The sequence below is a fragment of the Drosophila miranda genome, assembly GCF_003369915.1.
Source record: "Drosophila miranda strain MSH22 chromosome Y unlocalized genomic scaffold, D.miranda_PacBio2.1 Contig_Y1_pilon, whole genome shotgun sequence".
In the NCBI taxonomy this organism is placed as follows: domain Eukaryota; kingdom Metazoa; phylum Arthropoda; class Insecta; order Diptera; family Drosophilidae; genus Drosophila; species Drosophila miranda.
Genome location: NW_022881603.1, coordinates 52,433,526 through 52,454,761, shown reverse-complemented (window position 1 = coordinate 52,454,761; position 21,236 = coordinate 52,433,526). Strand labels below are relative to the sequence as shown.

At 49.0% G+C, this 21,236-nt stretch overlaps 1 protein-coding gene across 1 annotated transcript; it reads left to right on the top strand.

Annotated features, from left to right (window-relative positions):
* LOC117190570 (rho GTPase-activating protein 19-like) lies at positions 1–1,288 on the top strand. Its single transcript, XM_033395627.1, has 3 exons — positions 1–115; positions 178–1,129; positions 1,205–1,288. The coding sequence occupies exons 1-2, from the start codon at positions 73–75 to the stop codon at positions 1,092–1,094; spliced, it is 960 nt and encodes a 319-aa protein (XP_033251518.1). The 5' UTR covers positions 1–72; the 3' UTR covers positions 1,095–1,129; positions 1,205–1,288.
* The last annotated feature ends 19,948 nt before the right edge of the window (positions 1,289–21,236 follow it).

The window sequence follows — 21,236 nt, the reverse complement described above, 5'->3', positions numbered from 1 at the left end:
GGGGCAGGCAGTAAATCGGCGGGCAACAGTCCCACTGAAACGCTGCAGCAACAAATTGATGCAGGCTTTCTGATGCACCTGGAGGAGCTCAAAGAGTTTCTTATGCTGGAGAAGAGTAAGTGACAGGGAGAGTCCGGAAAATTGAATTATTCTAAATGCGGAAATGCTATTCTGCAGATCTCACCCAGGAGGGACTATTTCGCAAGACAGGAGCCGTTTCCAGGCAGAACGAGCTACGAATGCACATACAGCACGACCAGCCCTTGGATTTGGAACTGACAGGATTCTCGGCTCACGACTGTTCCACTGTTTTTAAGAGCTTTCTGGCCGAGCTGCCAGAGCCTTTGCTTACAGACGCCCACTATCCAGCACATCTTCAGATAGCGCCGCTTAGCCAGGCATTAGTGGGGGGTCCGGTGGCGGCTACCGCAGAGCGCCAACAACATCTTCTCAACTCGGTGCAGCTGCTCCTCCTGCTCCCCGAAGAGCATCGCGAGTTACTGCAGCACATTATTAAAATGCTCCATTCGGTGGCAGCGTGTGAGGAGAGCAACAAGATGTCCGCGGAGAATTTGGCCATCTTGTTTACACCGCACCTGATTTGCCCCAGGCAAATGCCGCCTGAGGCGCTCCACTATACGGCGAAGAAGATGTCCAGCATTGTGTCCTACATGATTCAGCGGGGTCTGGAAATCTTCGAAGTTCCCGGAAAGCTAGCCACCGATATTCGGGCGTACTTTCTTGAGCGCAAACGCAAAAAAACCATGTCACCGGAGCAAACCCTTGAAAAATCCATCTCGGACGACTCGACGGTCAACACGGTGTACACTTTTGTAGATCGTGCCGCCACGGCAGCGGCAAACAACAGCAATTACACGGACACTGCACTGGCGCAGCTGTACGCGCACATTCAGAGCCTTCCGGAGTCCTCCAAGAAGCGTCGCCTCATCAAGCAGTTTAACAAGCAAAACGGACAAGGTAGCACATTGTCTCCACTCCGTTGCGTTCCTTTGGGACACAGCTCATTGATTCCACTCGCTCGGTCATCGCGAGGAGCTCCAGCGTGCCATAAGGGAGCGTCACGAAAAGCATGATGCCAAAATGATGCGCGCCATGGAGGAGGCAGAGCGTAAGAAGTAGAAATCCATATGGATCACTGCACCCAGCCGTTTCGTTATATAACACCATTTTGATCATCCTGCAGCTATGCCATAAATGCGGCTAAACTGAAACTGTAAACACTTTTGTATGCGACGTAATAAAGACTTGAATGTACCCAAAGCACTAATCCATTCTGAGGATATGATGACTGGAAATTATCTGTAAATTATCGTCGAACCATGGCTTGTGTGTATGTGCAGTGCCATACTTGAAACAAAATAGAATGTTATCTAGGGAAAAACACCTCTATTGCATTAACACAAAACAAGGAACCGGGTGAAAAGCGGATTCTCCCCAGTGGAACACTTGAAATGTTCAACCCATATCAAACGATAGACGATTATCAGCAGGCCAGCCGCTTCACTTCGCTGCCACCTGGTTGAATGTGTCCACTGCCCGTTCGATGCTCCTCCACGCGCGTATACAAATTCAAATCCAAACGATCAACATCAATGAGGACGCCACTTTCCTGATAACTTGACCGCCATGTGACCGTTGGAATAGGAATTTTGTCACAGTTTAGAAACCTACCTACATGTGTTTTCGGCGTGATGAGTACGATGATGTGTGTTAAGAGCCAGATTAGATGCTCTCCAGGCGATTTACGCCCATTCAATTATTTTGGTAGGTAATGCTATTATCTACTTTCACACGATGCAATAAATAGAAAAATGCCCCGGAAATGAAGCCTTACGCCGAAAATGAAATACTCTTGTAAGTGGAATTCCACATAGATATATTGGATTTCTAGAATTGGAAGTATCCTGCATGCATGTGCTCCTAAAGTCAGATGACCAATAAATCTGTATCTTTCAAAATGGATGTTGGGCTCCCACGCAACGCAACCATCTATATTTGGTACTTATGTATGAGCGTATAGTGATATTAAAGCACGATCCAGTACAAATTATAGTTCTGGCTGATGTTTCCTATAGCAGATATATAATTTTGCGGTGATCCGATACTGATTCAATCTGTGTGTAATAAATACCATTTTCGTAGCGTAGCAAGATGAAATATAAAGTGCCTAAGTTCCGCGCAAAGTATAATCAGTAGCTCCAGATAGCCGACTGGTAGCGAACGGATTGTTATAGAGGCACTTGATTGTTCTTATAACAATAGGTGGGGTGTGTGTATTGGGAGGACCAAGGACCAATTTCGACCAAGGGTGGGTGGAGGTGGCGGTGGCATATCAGCAGAATGAATCTGATCTCTCAGCTTTATTTTACGTGGCGGTTCCTCAGGGAGGGATTTCAACCACGGCGTCTAATGTTTATTTGCAGCTTAGCCTCGATTAGTGCGATATATATACATATATCACGCCATCACGCACCACCGCTACATACGCAGGACCCTGGTACGATGCGCCAGTTAGCGCCCCTAAAAAGAAGCTATAGCTATGTACATAGCGACTCTTCCGGTACCAATTGAAAGTATCCTGGTCGGGCATACAATCCCCCTTGGTGAGGGGCGAGGTGTATCTAACACGTCTTCCGATCTATGGGTCTCGGCACCCGGTTGAGAGCGCAACTCCACGAGGAGCCTAGCGGCTCTCCCTGCGTAACGTTTGGGTATCAACCACAGCCACCACGATACTCCCACTAGGGGGCCGACCTCAATGTGCAGCCTTGGAACTGCACAACCGATCTTAAGGACTCAGCTCGATCCTCCCTTTTAGCCCCGACCGGCCTGGATAGGGAATCCACCCAGCCCGTGCGCCGCTTGCGCGTTCAGCAGCTGCTGTCGCCTGGAGAACGCCAGTCCGGCGAACCCGTCGAGAGTCCGCATTCTCTCCTGAGAAGCCGTCACATCGGAGAAGGTCCAGTCGCCATCCGTGTACTGCACTCCAAGTCCATCGAGGTCTCGCAAGTCTGCATAGAGGGGACAAGCAGATAGGAAGTGCTGCCAATCCTCGCGTTCTGCGCCGCATAGACATGCTGGCGTGTCGCTAAGGCTTCTTCCATGCAGAAATGCATTGAGCGATCCGTGGCCCGTCAGCAGGAACCCAGCACGCAGCGTGAAGCCAAACCTTCGTTCGCTGTAGACGAAGCCTGCGTTCGGGATGAAGCGGTGCGTCACCCGACATGGGGTGTCACCATCATCCCATCTGCGTTGCCACTCGCACAACAGGCCTTCGTCTAGTCGCGCCATCTTCTGCTTCCAGCTAAGATTTGCCAAATCTTCGCCGTACAGCCAATCGCTCTCCTCCAGCGATTAGTCACGCTTTAGTTTGATGCTGATTGCCAGGCGTCTGGCAACCAGATCAAACGAGGGGGCTCCAGCTAGTACTTGCAGCGCCATGGTGGACACTGTTCGGCATACCGGTAGGCATCCAATCAGGATGATCCTTTGGCACCCAAGCAGATGCCTCCTGGCAACCACTTGCGTCGTCGTCACGACAGACCAAACCGAGGCACCAAATAGTGCGCAGGGCACCATGAGTCCGGCATATATTGTCCGCTTTGCGCGGGGACTGAGTCCCCAGTCAACCCCTACGACTCCGGTCAGCTTATCACGCAAGCCCGTGATGTGCGGGAGAAAACTCAACCGCTCGCCGACCGTGATGCCTAGGTACCGATACTTGCGCTTATATGGCAGGCTTGCTCCAGCAAACCGTACCACTGGCGGCCGTCTAAGTATGCCTTTGAGCAGCATGATCGCCGTCTTGCTAGTTGAAACGGCAACGCCGACTTCAACTCCCCAAGCGCCTACGATGGACATTAACTCACCTCCTTTTTGTTCGAGCTCTGATCGGGCATTCCCTTCGATGAGGAGGAGCAAGTCGTCAGCATACGCGCTGAGCGCACCAAGGGGCTCTAAGCGCTGGAGCAACACGTCCATTAAGATGTTCCATATAAATGGACCACTTATGGACCCCTGCGGGCAACCTCGTGTCACCGGAACAGTGGCTACTCCATGCCTACTGACGATGCTCGCACTCCGGCCGGAGAAGAAACTTCGCCACAAGCTTGAAGTCCGCTCCCTTGAAGTCCACGAAGACTCCGAGCACGTATTTCGACCGGCTGGCCAAAACAGTACTCACGACGTGTTTCCAAGCATCCTCCACACAACGTCCTTGGCGAAAGCCAAATTGCCATCTGCAGCCATCCGGAATGGTGTCCTTCAGACGATTCACCATGATGCCCTCAAGCACTTTGCCCAGCACTGGCAACAGACAGATACCCCGATATGAGGTAGGATCGGTCCGGTCCTTATCAGGTCCCTTCAGGAGTGGAACCACCCTACGATGCTTCCATTCAGTTGGGAAATACCCTGTCTCCAGGCAGCGGGAATACATCGCTGTCATGTGCTGAGGGATGGCACGCCACAATGCCTTGCAAATGGCACCTGTGATGCCGTCCAAGCCGGGAGAGCGTCTGCTCTTCAACCTGGCGACGCATGCATCAACCTCGAAAGCTTCGAGGGCCGGTGGAGCCTCGATCGGGATGGCAATGTGTGCATTCGACTCCGCAACAGGAAAGAAGTTGCGAAGGAGCACACCAGCACAGTCGCGCCATGTTGCGACCAGCCTACCATCCGTTCGAAGGCATCCAATCTCCGTGCTCTTTTTGCGGCCTCGGCAAATCCTGTAGACGTGCCCCCATGGATCATCTCTGTTCTCTCCCACGAAGCGTCGCCAGTTGTCTTCCTTCGATCTCAGGATGAGCTTCTTGTACTGCGCTGAGGAGATCCTCAACGCGAGCACAAGTTCCTCTGCTGCGTCGGTCTCGTGCCGACGAGCGTCCTGGAGCCTTCGCCTCAGTCTCCTGACCTCTCGGCGTTTGGAGTGTAGTTCGGCAGTCCACCAAACTACTTTTCTCGCGGCTCTCGGTGTGCTGCGTCCCAGCACTCTGTCGCACACACTGTGCACTACAGAGCGCAGTGCAGACACTTGGTTGTCCAACGGCGATTCGGCGGTGTCTTCCGGTAATTCGGCTGTCTCCCTTACCACTTCCTCCTCGAACAATCGCCAGCGCGCATTGGAAAGCTTCCAGGACGGCACAGGAGCAATGGGCTCAACTGCGTCGTTCGGGTCAGTCGTCACCACAACATGAATCATGTTGTGATCGCTGGTGTCCCATTCCTTCACTTCCCAATCGTATGTGGCCCACATAGTCGCAGCTTGGTTGACGATTGTCACATCGATATCGCTTTGGCCTCTACGGTTATCGAATGTAAACACCCGACTGGCTTCATTGAGCACGCCGGCTCTCATCTCGGTTATCCACTCAGACAGCAGCTCACCCCGTGCATAGTTAGCTTGCCCCCGATTGTGTCTGGAGAGCTTGCTAAACCACGCTGGGGATACTGCGTTCGCGTCGAGCCCAAAGATGACAGGAGTGCGGCTGCCCAGCAGCAGCACCGCATCTAAGTACCTGAGGTACGGCGCCAAGTCGGTGTCGAATTGGCAGTACACGAAGCATAGGAAGATTGAGCCGAATCTTCCCGTAACTCTGACGCATACTCCAAAATCCGTGGTAAGGGTCTCCATTGGCATGCAGATGGCGTCCGGTTCGTCGACGATGATAGCATGTTTTCCGCGGCGGTCCAGGAATACTCGCATTCCAGAAGGAAGGCAGGAAGGAAGGAATCCGCCCTGCTCCATCGACGTACGGCTCCTGGACCAGTGCGAACTGACGAACTCAGCAGCCGAGTCGCCAATCCCAGCAACAACAACAGCAGACAGCAAACACAGGCACCAGAGGCAGGGTGTTGCGGTCTGGGAATGCTGAGCAGAAGCAGAAGCCACGCGCGGCAGAACGGCAACAGCCGAAGAGCAGTCGTCGTCCTTCCCAGCAACAGCAACAGCAGCCCCATATCCACGCCCCCAAGCAGCAGTAGCCATCTCAAAAGAAGCGGCCTCAACACCAAGAGCAACAGCAACAGCAGCATTCAAGCGGCCGACAGGGGGCCAAACCAGCAGCACCAACACCAACACCAGCTGCAGCAGCAACGCCCAACACCCGCAGGCCCTTGTATAGCCGAGGTGCGCAAGCCAATCCGGCCGAAAACCATTTGGCCAAGATCCAGCAGAAGCTAAGGGATGAGCAGCAGCAGTAACAAAAACAGCAGCAGCGCGGACACAATTTGGGTCGGCAGCACCAGCAGCAGCACCAGCATCGCGGCCATCATTCCCAGCCACAGGCCAAGGGGCGCCAATGCCAGCGCGATCAACGGGTGCAGACAACTCCAAAACGTTTCCAGACACCGAGAAATCCCCAGCATCAGCAGCAGCCAGCCGTCCAATGCGATGGCAAGTGTGTGGAAATGCTAAAAGAGTACGCCGTTAAAATTGAAAATTTAGAGAAAAGACTGCAAGAACTTACCACACTAATTACAAACCTGACTGAAGCAAAGGGCAGTGGCTCAGCAGTGGCCAATCCTCCAACACAGACACCAGCAGCAGCACCAACACCTCCAAGACCCGCCGCCAATACACAACCTGACGCCGCAGCCGTATCGGAGGACTCTGATATGGACTGCGAAGCACTCAGCGACGATGGCGACGACCAGTGGACGGACCACGATTCATTTGACGACGAGATAGCGGAAGAGATCATGGATGCCTACGGTAGCTTCTACTCTGACTACTGAGCCCAAAAGTCGGTCCTGAGGCAGCCACTAAAAACAGATGGAAAACATTAACTCACATAACCACGAAAAATGACCAATACGTACTCACCTGACACGCCATCGACAGAGCTGCCCCATCAGCAGATGCCACGACAAATAGACCAAACTTTTGCTGCTAATTTGACGACATTCTTAGAATATATTGACGACTCTCCTGACTATCCCCCGCACAGGTCCAGAGCAGCCACTGAAATAAAACAAAATGACGTCAATTCGCATACCAACAAAATATGGACAAAACTCACAATAATCACACGTACCTGCCACGCCTCCGACGGATCTGCCCCTTCAGCAGCTGCCCCGTCATCAACACCACACATTTGATGCCAATTGGACGACATTTTAGGATTTATTGACGACGCTCGTGACAATCCACCGCACAGGTCCAGAGCAGCCACTGTAAACAAACCAAAAATGACGTCAATACACACATCAACACAAAATGGTCCAAACACACACAAAACATACGTACCTGCCACGCCTCCGATAGAGCTGCCTCTCCAGCAGGTGCCACACCAAATTCACCATCCACTTTCTGCCAAATGGCCGAAAGTTGAAGGCCCTATCGCCGTCGCCAACAACATCCAGTCCACAGGCTGCCGCTAAAAGGAGAAAAACATCAATACACACTTCAACACAAAATGGTCCAAGCACACACAAAACATACGTACCTGCCACGCCTCCGATAGAGCTGCATCTCCAGCAGGTGCCACATCAATTTCGCCATCAAATTCCTGCCAAATGGGCGAAATTTGAAGGCCCTATCGCCGTCGCCAACAACATCCAGTCCACAGGCTGCTGCTAAAAGAAGAAAAACATCAATTCACGCATCAACACAAAATAGCCAATACTTCTACTAATCACACTTACCTGACAATACACTCACAGATCAGCCTCTCCAGTACCTGCCTCGCCACCAACCGCAACATTGTGTTGCAAGTTGGGCCCAATTTGGACGCCCCTCCGATTACGCTGCCGTCAACCGATGGCCGTGACGTCACGCCATCATCATCACAAAACAGCAGCAGCAATCCAACGACGAGGCCAGCCAATACAGATGACTCTGGCCAGCGCTCCATCTCCATCTACATCGACAGTGTATCCTGGGTGGGCGGACCAGCAGCCACTCGGATGCAGCCAATCCGCACTCATTTGCGGCCATTTCCACTGGTCAACGCACCCTGATTGGCCGGACCAGTGCCAATCCCCAGATCTCCAGGTAGAAGCAACGTGGGCGGCCGGACCAGAGTCGCTCGCCAAACACCATCACCATCACCATTCACGCCAACTCCTGAATCCAGCCTCTGCCAATTCTGATGCCGCAGATGCGTGATCTGCTGCATCACACACACGTGCACATATAGCGCTGAGGTGGATGCGCCCTGTGCCATCCACAGTGCTCCAGACGACGACGATGATCCTCCAGTACCTGAAATAGAAAATAAATAGAATTAAATTAGTCTATAAATGTCATTAATGTTGCAATTTTGTTCATTACTCATCTCTTTGTGACCACCTGTTTGTATAAATGTACGTCAATTGTTGCGAATGTCAAAATAGGGCTGCCAGACTGATAGAATGTAAACATGTCTCTAGATGTTAATGTTAATGTCAATTGCCCGCAAAAATTCAAAAGAACATTATTGTTGTAAGTCAAGCTTAAATGTAAATTGCCAATGTAAGGGTAATAAGAAAAAGCTGAAATAAATTCCGCCAGTAGCAAATCTGGCGGGCGAGTGTGCGCAACTTGGTCGTGCACTCGCATTAAATTACATTACAAAAAAAAAAGTGACTTGTGTTTTGTTGTTATTTGTGGAATTTTAAATGCTTTAAAATACATGTATAAACCGGGAAATGAACTATATGTGCCAAATAATTGCAATTAAATCAATCTAATCATCTGTGATCGGCGCCGTAATACAGTTGTTCGGAGCAGAACCCAGCCGATTAGCTGCTTGCCAAATAGCACCCAATTCTTGGCCCTCAGCCGCTTATTTTGTTTGTTACTTATGTCTATGTCACTCATTTGTTTGTTAAAGCTTTGCGCTTGCTTGCCCTGCTAAACGCTCTCTGCCAGCTCGCTCTTCGCTATCTCCGCTTTGCGTCTGCCTACCGACGTCGGCCGAGCGAAGCTGCGCTTAGCGATCGGAGCGGCAATGCAAAGGGCAGGCAAGCCACACTTGCAATTTGGATGTCACGCATTAAAGAACATATCGTAATTTTATTTCTGCGCCGAGTTTTATTTAATTCGAAATAATTAGTCGGCCGATTGGGGATAAAAAACATTATCTCCACATAAAATTTGGTGACCCCGACGTGATCTCTGAGTTGCAGTGTCAATTAATAATCATTCGCGATCGACATTTGTTAGCCCTAGCAAATTTTCGGCGGTTAAGCACAATTCGGTGCTAAAACACACTTACATACACCTACATACACGCATTGCTGGCTATTAATTTCTCTGTCGCGACAATTCGGTCACTGTAGTGCGGTAGGCAGTGCAGCGAACTCACTAATACACACAAGCGGAGTACAAAGCGGAATCGGACAGCTCGCACAGCCGCACAGCTAAAGGCATTAGCTGTAATCCCTTTGCTTTCGGTTCCCCCGTTTATACGTATACAGGGTGTCTTTTTCGGTCGTGCTGAGTGACTCTTTTAAAACCTCAACATGGCAGCACCTGAGCCTACCAATGTCGCGAACGCAGCAATGCCGAGTGATGTAGATTTCTACAAGCACAAGGCCGAGTCCATCGCGCGCCAACTAAAGGCCATGGATCGCTTTCTCACCAAGGAAGAGCTTGCCGAGCTAGATGAGGCAGAACTTCAAGCTCGCTTAGAGCAAATCGAGCGAATGAATGCGGATTTCGATGCCGCTCAAACGAGCCTTGAAAGGCTGGATTTCCTGCAGTTAGCCCATGATGCCCGACTGGACTTTTCGAATGTTTATGTGAAGGTTAGGTCCAGGCTGTCGCGGGAGTTGATGGCTGCTTGCACGGTAAATGTTGCCAATTCAACGGCTCGGCATACTCTCGAGGGGAATTCATCGTTGTTCGCCTATAATAGTATAGGCCGTGCTCGAATGCCCGAGTTGCAGCTTCCGCGATTCGGGGGGAACTATATGGATTGGCCAGAATTCCACTCGATGTTCGCGACAATGGTGCACAAAGACCATCGTATACCAATCATCGAAAAATTCCAATATCTTCGTGGATGTCTAGATGGTGCTGCGCTGGATACGATTCGTTCCTTGGAACTTTCTGAGGAGAATTACGACAAGGCGTTGAATTTGCTAATGTTGCGATTCGATAATAAACTGTTACATTTTCAGGCACACGTCAAGGCTATTTTCGGGCTGCAAGGGGTGGAGAAGGGCTCAGCTATCGGCTTGCGCGCGCTCAGCGACAAAATCAATTCGCACTTGCGTGCACTTCAGACCTTGGCGACCCCGCAGGAGATTTCGGATGGGTTGCTGATCTTCATCATAGGCACGAAACTGGACCACAAAACAAAGGAGAAATGGGAAGAGAACTTGCCGACGTCAGGATTGCCTCGGTGGTCAAGCAAGGCCTCATTTTTGGAAGCGAGATGTCGGATGCTGGAGAATTTGGGATCAGCCATGGCAACAAGTCCTAGTTAACAGGTGGGAGAAGACAAACCTGTCACCCTTATCACCTCCAGTAACGACCATCCTAACCCCATATGTAACCATTGGAATTCCTCCGAGCATTACATATCTAGATGTCAGGCATTCCTGAATCTCTCTGCGTTTGAACGATACAAAGAAGCAAAGAAGAGCCGCTTGTGTTTGAACTGCCTCCACAAAGGCCATGAATTGCAGAGGTGCAGGTCAGGACTTTGCAGGCATTGCCAGGCCAAACATCACACGCTACTCCACATTCCATCGGGAACTGGTGCTTTATCTTCCTCTTCACCGGCCGAGGAATCGATCCAGCAAGAGGCCGCGACTGTGCTTCTAGCAAGCGGGTGTTCTAGCCCTCCCCCCTCGATCCAGAAATCTCAGCCTAGCCAGAACGTGTTGCTACCTACTGCCCTCGTCCATGTAACAGATCGTTATGGAGCACTTATCCCATGTCGTGACATTTTGGATTCTGCATCACAGGCAAACTTTGTAACATCTAGACTTGCTGATCAGTTGCAGTTGGATCATCGCTCGTCTTATGTTCACATCTCTGGAATCGGAGATTCCATTCTACCTTCGAGCAAGTCTGTACATATAGTTGTACAATCCCAGGACGCAAGCTATCGAGCTTCCTTCGCTGCAATTGTCACCAACTCAATTACGGAAATGCAGCCTAACTTCGGCGTAGACGCAAAGGATTGGCCAATGCCGAATAATCTAAAACTAGCTGATCCTAATTTCTCCAAGCCCCAACGTATCGATCTGTTGATAGGTTCTGGCTTGTTCTTCGATTTAATGTGCGTCGGACAGATTCGACTATCAGCCCAATTGCCAACATTTCAGGAGACAAAACTTGGTTGGATAGTATCAGGAATCATTGATAGCTCGGAGAATAAGCGTGCAGCTTTAACCGCTTTTGAAAATTCCTCGTGCATCTCTATTGACGATTTTCGACCCACAACGCTGGAGTACCAAAACTTAGAGCAGCAATGCAGGAAGCAGCTGCTCGAGTGCCAGGTGCAAGTGGAAAAACTGCGATCGGAGAATCAGGAACTGCAGCGCGAACTTTTCCATATATTAAAAACCTACATATCCACGCCAAATGAAATTCAACTTTCAACAGTTTCTACATTGCCAAATTTCCTGCCATTCTATGCAATTACAGAGGTTCCCGATGATCAAGACGTAATCACGACAAGCCGCCTTCGTAAATAAGCGCCGATTGCTGCGTTCGACGATCATCCCAGCGTAGCCGCCAGCTGCGGCCAGCTGGCCGATTGGGGATAAAAAACATTATCTCCACAACAGTGAAGCCAATAAACTCAATAAACTCTGGACCACGCAGCAAAAATCTAGCTGCAATAAAAGAGGAAAGAAAAGCAAGGCTACTGACGCAACTGGACCAGGCCACCATACTGACGCACTTGCTCCAAGATTGACGACCTACAATATGGATTTATTGGACAACTCGGCAAGAAAATCATCAGCCGAAGCGGGTGAGTTGGAGATGGAATCGCCAGAGAGTTCCCAGAGTTCCTTGGGAGCGACGGTTCTGGAGTTTGAGCGTCGCTTCTTGGACAGGAGTCTATATGTAAAAAAAATGCCGCCAATCCCAAAAAAAAAAAACTGAAGCCTGCATACATGAACAATCATCAAAGACACCGACAAAGACGCCGACAAAAATTGCTTCCAGAAGCGAAAGCGCAACGGCTGCTAAAGATAGCGGCTCTCACCAAAGAGCATTTAAATGCACACAATAAAAACAAGAACTACGCCCATATGTTTTCGCGCCCAATCGAAACAACTCACTCAAGCATCATAGAGAGCGACGCTTGCGCTCTCTCAGCATCTGAACCCTCGGCGCAAAAACAAAACGAAAGCGCGTCTCTGCATGCCCTAGAACGTTTGCCGTAAACATGCACACAAGCACACATGACAAAAAGAGAGATGCTTGCTCTCTCCCGCCGACAAAGCCGACAACGCCGAAACAAAACGCAAAACGAAACACAAACACAAACAGCAAACCAAACGAAGCTACCCTGACCTACGCCAACACCAAAACAAAAACAAACACATTGACTTATGCCGAACCTTTAACCGGCATACAACAAAACAATGACCAGCAACAGCAAAAACAATTGACGACAGCAAAAGGTACCACCACTAGCAGGAGCAGAAAATGCTTGTTACCTACATTGACACAGGCGGACGCACACAATGTAAAAGAATGGCTAAATAATGTGCCTCCGCTGTTGGATAATGAGCCGCGATCGAAACGGATTCGGATGATGACGTTTATGCCTGCCTGACATTAAATACGCCTATGTTCAAGAGCCGATTTGCCAAAAGACTACATCGGGAGACCCGACAGATGGAGTCAGAGCAAGAGTCGCCGACGGTTGGTCAACAGTGTGAGGTCCAACAACATAGGGAGCCACAAATGACGGATTCAGAAAGACAACAGATTGTAACGAGTAACGAAGAGAATCTTCGCACGATGAAGCTGGTGGTCGGCTAACTGAGAAGGAGTACGCGCTCGCTTCCACGGCTGATCTCTGGTCGGAAATGGGGATGGGTTCTTTAGGGTAACCCTCCAGTTAGGTTGCTTCGCTCCTGCTGGTATTATTTTATTAAAATTCGCGTACTCTTTTTGGTAATGGGAGGGGGACAGACAAGGAAAGGATCGTTAGGGGTACGGAAAGTATAGTGGGGCAAAGATAGTGCAGAGAAGGAGTAGGGATCTACCACCGCGGCGGACATCTCTGTTTTGCTGGCACGGAGTCGTGCCACGCCCACCCTACCATGATCCTGAAAGAGCCAATAATAATATCAGGATCCCTGGAGTGTCCGGTATTGGTCATCCTATTTCGCTCAAGAGCGGCATGGTTCCCCCAACTGCGGTAACGTCTAGCACATATTCATCTTAACAATCATTTTATTAGAAACTATATTCAGATACTATATTCATGTTACAAGAAAAAAGAAACACTAACCGAGAACTCCAAGACAAGGCTAAATGGACAAAAGGAGGAACGAAAAGCGTCACAAGAGATATAGCTATTATTACTAGGGAATATTTAGATAAATAAAAACTCAAAGTTTCTCTAAGACCCGCCATTCCAAGTACCGAACAAGTCAGGTTCCTATAAAGTTGAAAGTGGTCGTGCGTCTGGTTGGGTCGATCAATACAAAATCCTGAATTGCAATCGCAAATTCCACAGCTCAGATACACGGCACTAACATCTTTATTCTACTAAAATATTTTATTCAGACATCTATACAGTTCACGCCGTCATTTCTTGGTAGACCAATCCCTACTCAGTCGAATTGAAATCTCCATTCCAAAAGCTGACTACACGTCTACACGATATACCGAATTTTCTAATTAACAGGCTAATGGATGTATTAACAGAGCTTAACCGTGAAGGTTACTCCAACCGTTCGGAATTATCCTCATCTGGAAATAATCGTATCTTTTCTACACTTTCCCGATTATAACACGTCGCTTCGTCTTCAGGCCCCACGTTGGGCGCCATTTTATAATTTTACGTCTTCGGCCCCACGTTGGGCGCCATTTTATAATGTTACGGCTACGGGCTGGTTTAATCTTGTTGGCAATGCAGCCTCAGCAGGAAAAGGAATCGGGGTTAGTGCACTATACTGCGCTCTGGGCTCAGCTCGCCGGATGGGGTCGGGGTCTTTCCTATCCCTATACTTCCTTGTTCTCGCCATATTATAAAAATTTAAGTGCACTGACACAGAATCTACTTTGATCAAAGCAAAAAAAAACAAATGTAATCAATCCCCGGTCGGCATAGATGGCAAGAAGGAATCCGGTAGTCGCGTATTTAATTTAGTGGTCCTAGGTGTAGGAGATCACTAGTTCCTCTAAACCCTCCCTACCTTCGGCAATACGTGGAACGATGTTGGCATGGCCCCTACCGTAACTACCGCTGCATTATTACACTCGATGCATCATTGGCATTATGTACTTAGACAGAACGGTTGTTATTTATTCCAAATTCATGTTAATTCAAAATAGTTATATTAATCAAGATTCAAAAGATTCATATATAACAAAAGGTTCATTAACTTAAGAATATAAAATACAATTCATAGCAAAACTGAGCCTTTTTACTCACGAAGGTCAACATTTCCATTCAATACGAAACTAATGATCATTACCAAATTCAAACACTTTCCTTGACGAGCTCGTTGGGCCCAATGAACTGCTTCGGTAGCTGTGGAACAATATTAATTATATAAAAATAGTAAAGAATTAAAGAATGATATTTTGGCCGACATTGCCAGAGTGAATCAAGGCTTAACATTGAGTTGATTAGGAAAGGACTTAAGACATATGGTAAAGAAATTAATTCTATAGGAAAGATATTCCTTAATATAACTGTATATGTTTATATGATTTTACATTTAAAGTCAAATTTAATTGAAGTGCAAACACAAGAATGCAAGCAGAAGAAAAGAACAAGACAAAGCAAAGAGAATGTCGATGATCAAATTAATGCACGTTTATATGTGTGTGCATACGCCCGCATATGTCCGAATTCTCTTCGAACGAAAGCTCGCTCTTGGCGTGTGAGTTATCACGCTCTCCCTTTCATTACGCTGCACCGCTGCTATACCCTGCTATTTCGCGGGTATGTTCGTACTCACGAATCGATTATCACATGTTGTCCACGACACAGGTCACCCTAGATTCCGATTCCTGATCTTGTATTCACATCTTCTGCACAATTTTAGCTGACATAAATTTCCACTTTAATTCCTAGGCGTTGTCGATTCCGCATCAAGGATGTTGAGTTGCATCTCGCAAGATACGATTAGAGGGCATTCAAAAGTCGATACAGATCGTCCGTACAACGGAAACGCTGGTAATTCGAAGCGGCCAAAAATAAGACACTGGAGGTTGCGTGGGGGGGTTAGGCGTGAGAGCGCCAAAGCACGGCAGACCTCCAGTGACCAAGAGATTCTTCTTTTTCTCTACGTAGCACTTTGCACTTTCACCACACAATATAGCTTGATCTTGCTTTTTAGTCGATTCTCCGCCGACTTGCAGTTATGTAATTTGGTATGTATTATGTAATACAGGGACACGTGAACTTCCACTAGAGTTTGGCACTATTGGCACAGGCACAACCGAAGTGTTTTGGGAGAAAAATGGAATTGATCCGCGTGTTCACCGTCGCTGTCGGCTTAAGCGGCATAGACGAGCTTTAACGGGACCCTTCCATGGAATTCGGTCTCGAGAGACGAAAAAGAACATTCGAGCAATTAAAGCTCCATATTCGAAGTAGCTGTTTTTAAAGCCTTGGTGTTCGAACTAATCAAGTTGGCGCGTGATTTGAATCTGCTTTATATCTGGGAAATTATTAGGGAATTTAATCTGGGTTTGCTTCACTGGCCACTACACCATGTTGTGGTGACGACTGACCCGAACGACGCAGTTGAGCACATTGCTCCTGTGCCGTCCTGGAAGCTTTCCAATGCGCGCTGGCGATTGTTCGAGAAGGAAGTGGTAAGGGAGACAGCCGAATTACCGGAAGACACCGCCGAATCGCCGTTGGACAACCAAGTGTCTGCACTGCGCTCTGTAGTGCACAGTGTGTGCGACAGAGTGCTGGGACGCAGCACACCGAGAGCCGCGAGAAAAGTAGTTTGGTGGACTGCCGAACTACACTCCAAACGCCGAGAGGTCAGGAGACTGAGGCGAAGGCTGATCCATGGGGGCACGTCTACAGGATTTGCCGAGGTCGCAAAAAGAGCACGGAGATTGGATGCCTTCGAACGGATGGTAGGCTGGTCGCAACATGGCGCGACTGTGCGGGTGTGCTCCTTCGCAACTTCTTTCCTGTTGCGGAGTCGAATGCACACATTGCCATCCCGATCGAGGCTCCACCGGCCCTCGAAGCTTTCGAGGTTGATGCATGCGTCGCCAGGTTGAAGAGCAGACGCTCTCCCGGCATGGACGGCATCACAGGTGCCATTTGCAAGGCATTGTGGCGTGCCATCCCTCAGCACATGACAGCGATGTATTCCCGCTGCCTGGAGACAGGGTATTTCCCAACGGAATGGAAGCATCCTAGGGTGGTTCCACTCCTGAAGGGACCCGATAAGGACCGGACCGATCCTACCTCATATCGGGGTATCTGTCTGTTGCCAGAGCTGGGCAAAGTGCTTGAGGGCATCATGGTGAATCGTCTGAAGGACACCATTCCGGATGGCTGCAGATGGCAATTTGGCTTTCGCCAAGGACGTTGTGTGGAGGATGCTTGGAAACACGTCGTGAGTACTGTTTCGGCCAGCCGGTCGAAATACGTGCTCGGAGTCTTCGTGGACTTCAAGGGAGCCTTCGACAACGTCGAGTGGAATGCTGCACTACACCGCCTCCTTGAGCTGGGATGCCGAGAAGCAAGCTTGTGGCGAAGTTTCTTCTCCGGCCGGAGTGCGAGCATCGTCAGTAGGCATGGAGTAGCCACTGTTCCGGTGACACGAGGTTGCCCGCAGGGGTCCATAAGTGGTCCATTTATATGGAACATCTTAATGGACGTGTTGCTCCAGCGCTTAGAGCCCCTTGGTGCGCTCAGCGCGTATGCTGACGACTTGCTCCTCCTCATCGAAGGGAATGCCCGATCAGAGCTCGAACAAAAAGGAGGTGAGTTAATGTCCATCGTAGGCGCTTGGGGAGTTGAAGTCGGCGTTGCCGTTTCAACTAGCAAGACGGCGATCATGCTGCTCAAAGCATACTTAGACGGCCGCCAGTGGTACGGTTTGCTGGAGCAAGCCTGCCATATAAGCGCAAGTATCGGTACCTGGGCATCATGGTCGGCGAGCGGTTGAGTTTTCTCCCGCACATCACGGGCTTGCGTGATAAGCTGACCGGAGTCGTAGGGGCATTGTCGCGCGTACTGCGTGTTGACTGGGGACTCAGTCCCCGCGCAAAGCGGACAATATATGCCGGACTCATGGTGCCCTGCGCACTATTTGGTGCCTCGGTTTGGTCTGTCGTGACGACGACGCAAGTGGTTGCCAGGAGGCATCTGCTTGCGTGCCAAAGGATCATCCTGATTGGATGCCTACCGGTATGCCGAACAGTGTCCACCATGGCGCTGCAAGTACTAGCTGGAGCCCCCCCGTTTGATCTGGTTGCCAGACGCCTGGCAATAAGCTTCAAACTAAAGCGTGACTACCCGCTGGAGGAGAACGATTGGCTGTACGGCGAAGATTTGGCAAATCTTAGCTGGAAGCAGAAGATGGCGCGACTAGACGAAGGCCTGTTGTGCGAGTGGGAGCGCAGATGGGATGATGGTGACTCCCCAGGTCGGGTGACGCACCGCTTCATCCCGAACGCAGGCTTCGTCTACAGCGAACGAAGGTTTGGCTTCACGCTGCGCGCTGGGTTCCTGCTGACGGGCCACGGATCGCTCAATGCATTTCTGCATGGAACTTCTCACTCTCGCTATGTATTAGCTCGGTCAAACTTTTCAGTTCTTAATGCTCAATGCTATAAGAACTACCTATCTCGATGCAGGATACGTTTTTCTCAGGACCCTAAACAGTTTTACAGCTTCGTAAACAGTAAGCGTAGAACGTCCGCACACCCATCCTCGCTATCATTTTGTAATACGTCGGCAAATAATGATCAGGCAATTGCCGATCTTTTTGCCCAATTCTTCCAAACCACCTATTCTGAGGAAAGCTACTCTGGTCATCCGTACCCATACGGTTTACCGAGGTCGAACGGCATTTTCGGTCCCTTGTTAAATGAATGTTCCCTACTTCATGATCTTCGACTAGTTAAGCCGGTGTTTTCACCGGGTCCAGACGGGGTTCCAGATTGTGTACTCAGGTACTGCGCCGAGGCTCTGTGTGGACCTTTGCATAAACTATTCAACCTGTCCATTGATTCTTCTTGCTTCCCCCGATCTGGAAGCAATCGTTTATAATTCCTCTCCATAAAAAAGGTAGCAAGAATGTTGCAAAAAATTATAGAGGTATTGAAAAGTTATCCGCTATTCCTAAAATGTTTTAGAAGGTTTTAACTCCGCACTTGCAACATCTCTGCAAGTCACTTATATCTCCAACTCAGCATGGATTTATAAGGCGGCGATCAACCACCACGAACTTGTTAGAGTTTACCTCTTTCATTATTAAAGGCTTTCAATGTAACTTACAGACGGATGTTATTTACACCGACTTTAGTAAAGCATTCGACTCTGTAAACCATTCCCTTTTAGCGCATTAACTTGACCTTTTAGGGTTTCTTCCCAACCTCCTGAGATGGATTTCTAGCTATCTTTGTTGTAGGTCTCAAAGACTCCTCTTCAAAAACTCCCTCTCTTTACCAGTAAAGGTTTCTTCGGGAGTACCACAAGGCAGCCATCTAGGCCCCTTACTCTTCACACTCTTTATTAATGACTTACCTTCAGTATTAACATACTCTCGAGTACTTATGTATGCGGATGATGTTAAACTCTGTGTCCAGTACAAGGACATTTCATTTCATTCTCGCTTGCAATCCGATCTCAATAACTTTCAGTCATGGTGTTGTGCAAACTTGTTACACCTTAATGCCTCGAAATGCAAAGTTATGACATTTCATCGTTCTAGCCCTTTGTTGGCTCCCTACACCCTATTTGGTGGTTCTCTTGAGAGAATTACCCTGGTGGATGATCTGGGTGTTATGTTAGACCCCAAGTTAAAGTTTTCCGAACACATTTCTACCATGGTAAATAAGGCCATGGGCGTGCTTGGGTTTATAAAGAGGTGGTCAAAGGAATTTGACGACCCCTATATAACAAAGACTCTCTATACCTCGCTTGTTCGTCCGATCTTAGAATACGGCTCCTGTGTATGGTGCCCTCAGTACAAAGTACACCAGGACCGTATAGAATCAGTACAGAAAAACTTTTTACTCTTTGCTCTGCGGGGCCTTAACTGGGATGCGGGTGTAAGACTCCCATCTTACTCTAGTAGACTACTATTAGTAAACCTCCCATCCTTAGTTAACCGTAGAAAAATGCTTGGAGTGATATTTATGCACAACTTGATCAGGGGTGACATAGACAGCCCTGATCTGTTGAGCCGCATAAACTTCACGATTCCTATTAGACTGAGTAGAAATTTTATACCGTTGTTCCTTCCACTTTGTAGATCGAATTATTCCTTGCATGAACCGTTTAGGGTCTTATGCTCGGATTATAATTCCCTCTACCATATTATATCCACCACTAATTCTCTTCCTCTTATTAAATTATTAATCCTTACACACCTTTCTATTAATTAGTAACTGTAGTGGTATTTGTATTTTGATTGCATGCTTAGTTTCTTAGTAAGTTTAGTACTAATTTTCCTCGAATGTTAGTCTAATAGCTATCTTTCTTGCATGTTCGCGTTCGGTTCGGCTACGCACCGTGCGTCATGCGGCAGTGCCCCTCGGTTGGTTGGGCGGGAGGAGGGCTGCGCCTTGCCTGGGATCCGCGCGTAACAGCCTTCTGCTGGTGTCACACGGGCCACTTGACGGTGCAGTAACTGCATCGCCTCTTGAAAGATGCAGTCATTGCATGTCAACGTCCAAAGAAGAAGCCTTAGCGACACGCCAGCATGTCTATGCGGCGCAGAACGCGAGGATTGGCAGCACTTCCTATGTGCTTGTCCCCTCTATGCAGACTTGCGAGACCTCGATGGACTTGGAGTGCAGTACACGGATGGCGACTGGACCTTCTCCGATGTGACGGCTTCTCAGGAGAGAATGCGGACTCTCGACGGGTTCGCCGGACTGGCGTTCTCCAGGTGACAGCAGCTGCTGAACGCGCAAGCGGCGCACGGGCTGGGTGGATTCCCTATCCAGGCCGGTCGGGGCTTAAAGGTAGGATCGAGCTGAGTCCTTAAGATCGGTACCACGGGTTGTGCAGTTCCAAGGCTGCACATTGAGGTCGGCCCCCTAGTGGGAGTATCGTGGTGGCTGTGGTTGATACCCAAACGTTACGCGGGGAGAGCCGCTGGGCTCCTCGTGGAGTTGCGCTTTCAACCGGGTGCCGAGACCCATAGATCGGAAGACGTGTTAGATACTCCTCGCCCCTCACCAATGGGGATTGTATGCCCGACCAGGATACTTTCAATTGGTACCGGAAGAGTCGCTATGTACATAGCTATAGCTTCTTTTTACGGGCGCTAACTGGCGCATCGTACCAGGCTCCTGCGTATGTAGCGGTGGTGCGTGATGGCGTGATATATGTATATATATCGCACTAATCGAGGCTAAGCTGCAAATAAACATTAGACGCCGTGGTTGAAATCCCTCCCTGAGGATCCGCCACGTTAAATAAAGCTGAAAGATCAGATTCATTCTGTCCCTATCTACTCTTTTTTGACTGCCACTCGAAGCAGACGTGTTTTTCAAGCGGTCCGCTATACCGTCGTTTGAGTAAAGTAAAAAGTGGAAAATATATCAAAATTGCCGCGAGATCACGCGCTGTTCGCCAGTGAAATCGCGTGTTAATTTGGTGAAAAAACAGAGCAGCTATTTGCAAATTAATATTTGCAAAATAACCGCTAAAAACAGCCACGTGCGGAACCTTAGTTCGTCGACAAGTGCGAATAGTTCGACAACAAGTCGGAATAGTTCGTCAGCACGTTCGAGTTCGAAGCTTTGATTCGAAGCTTTGGCTTGAGTTCGGAGCTTTTCGGATGGTACCATCGCTGCCTGCAAAAACTTTCGGGTTTTTCTCCGCTAGAATTTGCGGTTCGTGTCTCCGCTGAGACTTTTGGTTCGCGTCTCC

Bases quoted from the DNA above. Each gene is read 5' to 3' on its own strand.
- LOC117190570 (XM_033395627.1), top strand. From the start codon at position 73: ATGCACCTGGAGGAGCTCAAAGAGTTTCTTATGCTGGAGAAGA. The intron at 116-177 runs GTAAGTGACAGG...GCTATTCTGCAG, and splicing joins GTTTCTTATGCTGGAGAAGA to ATCTCACCCAGGAGGGACTA.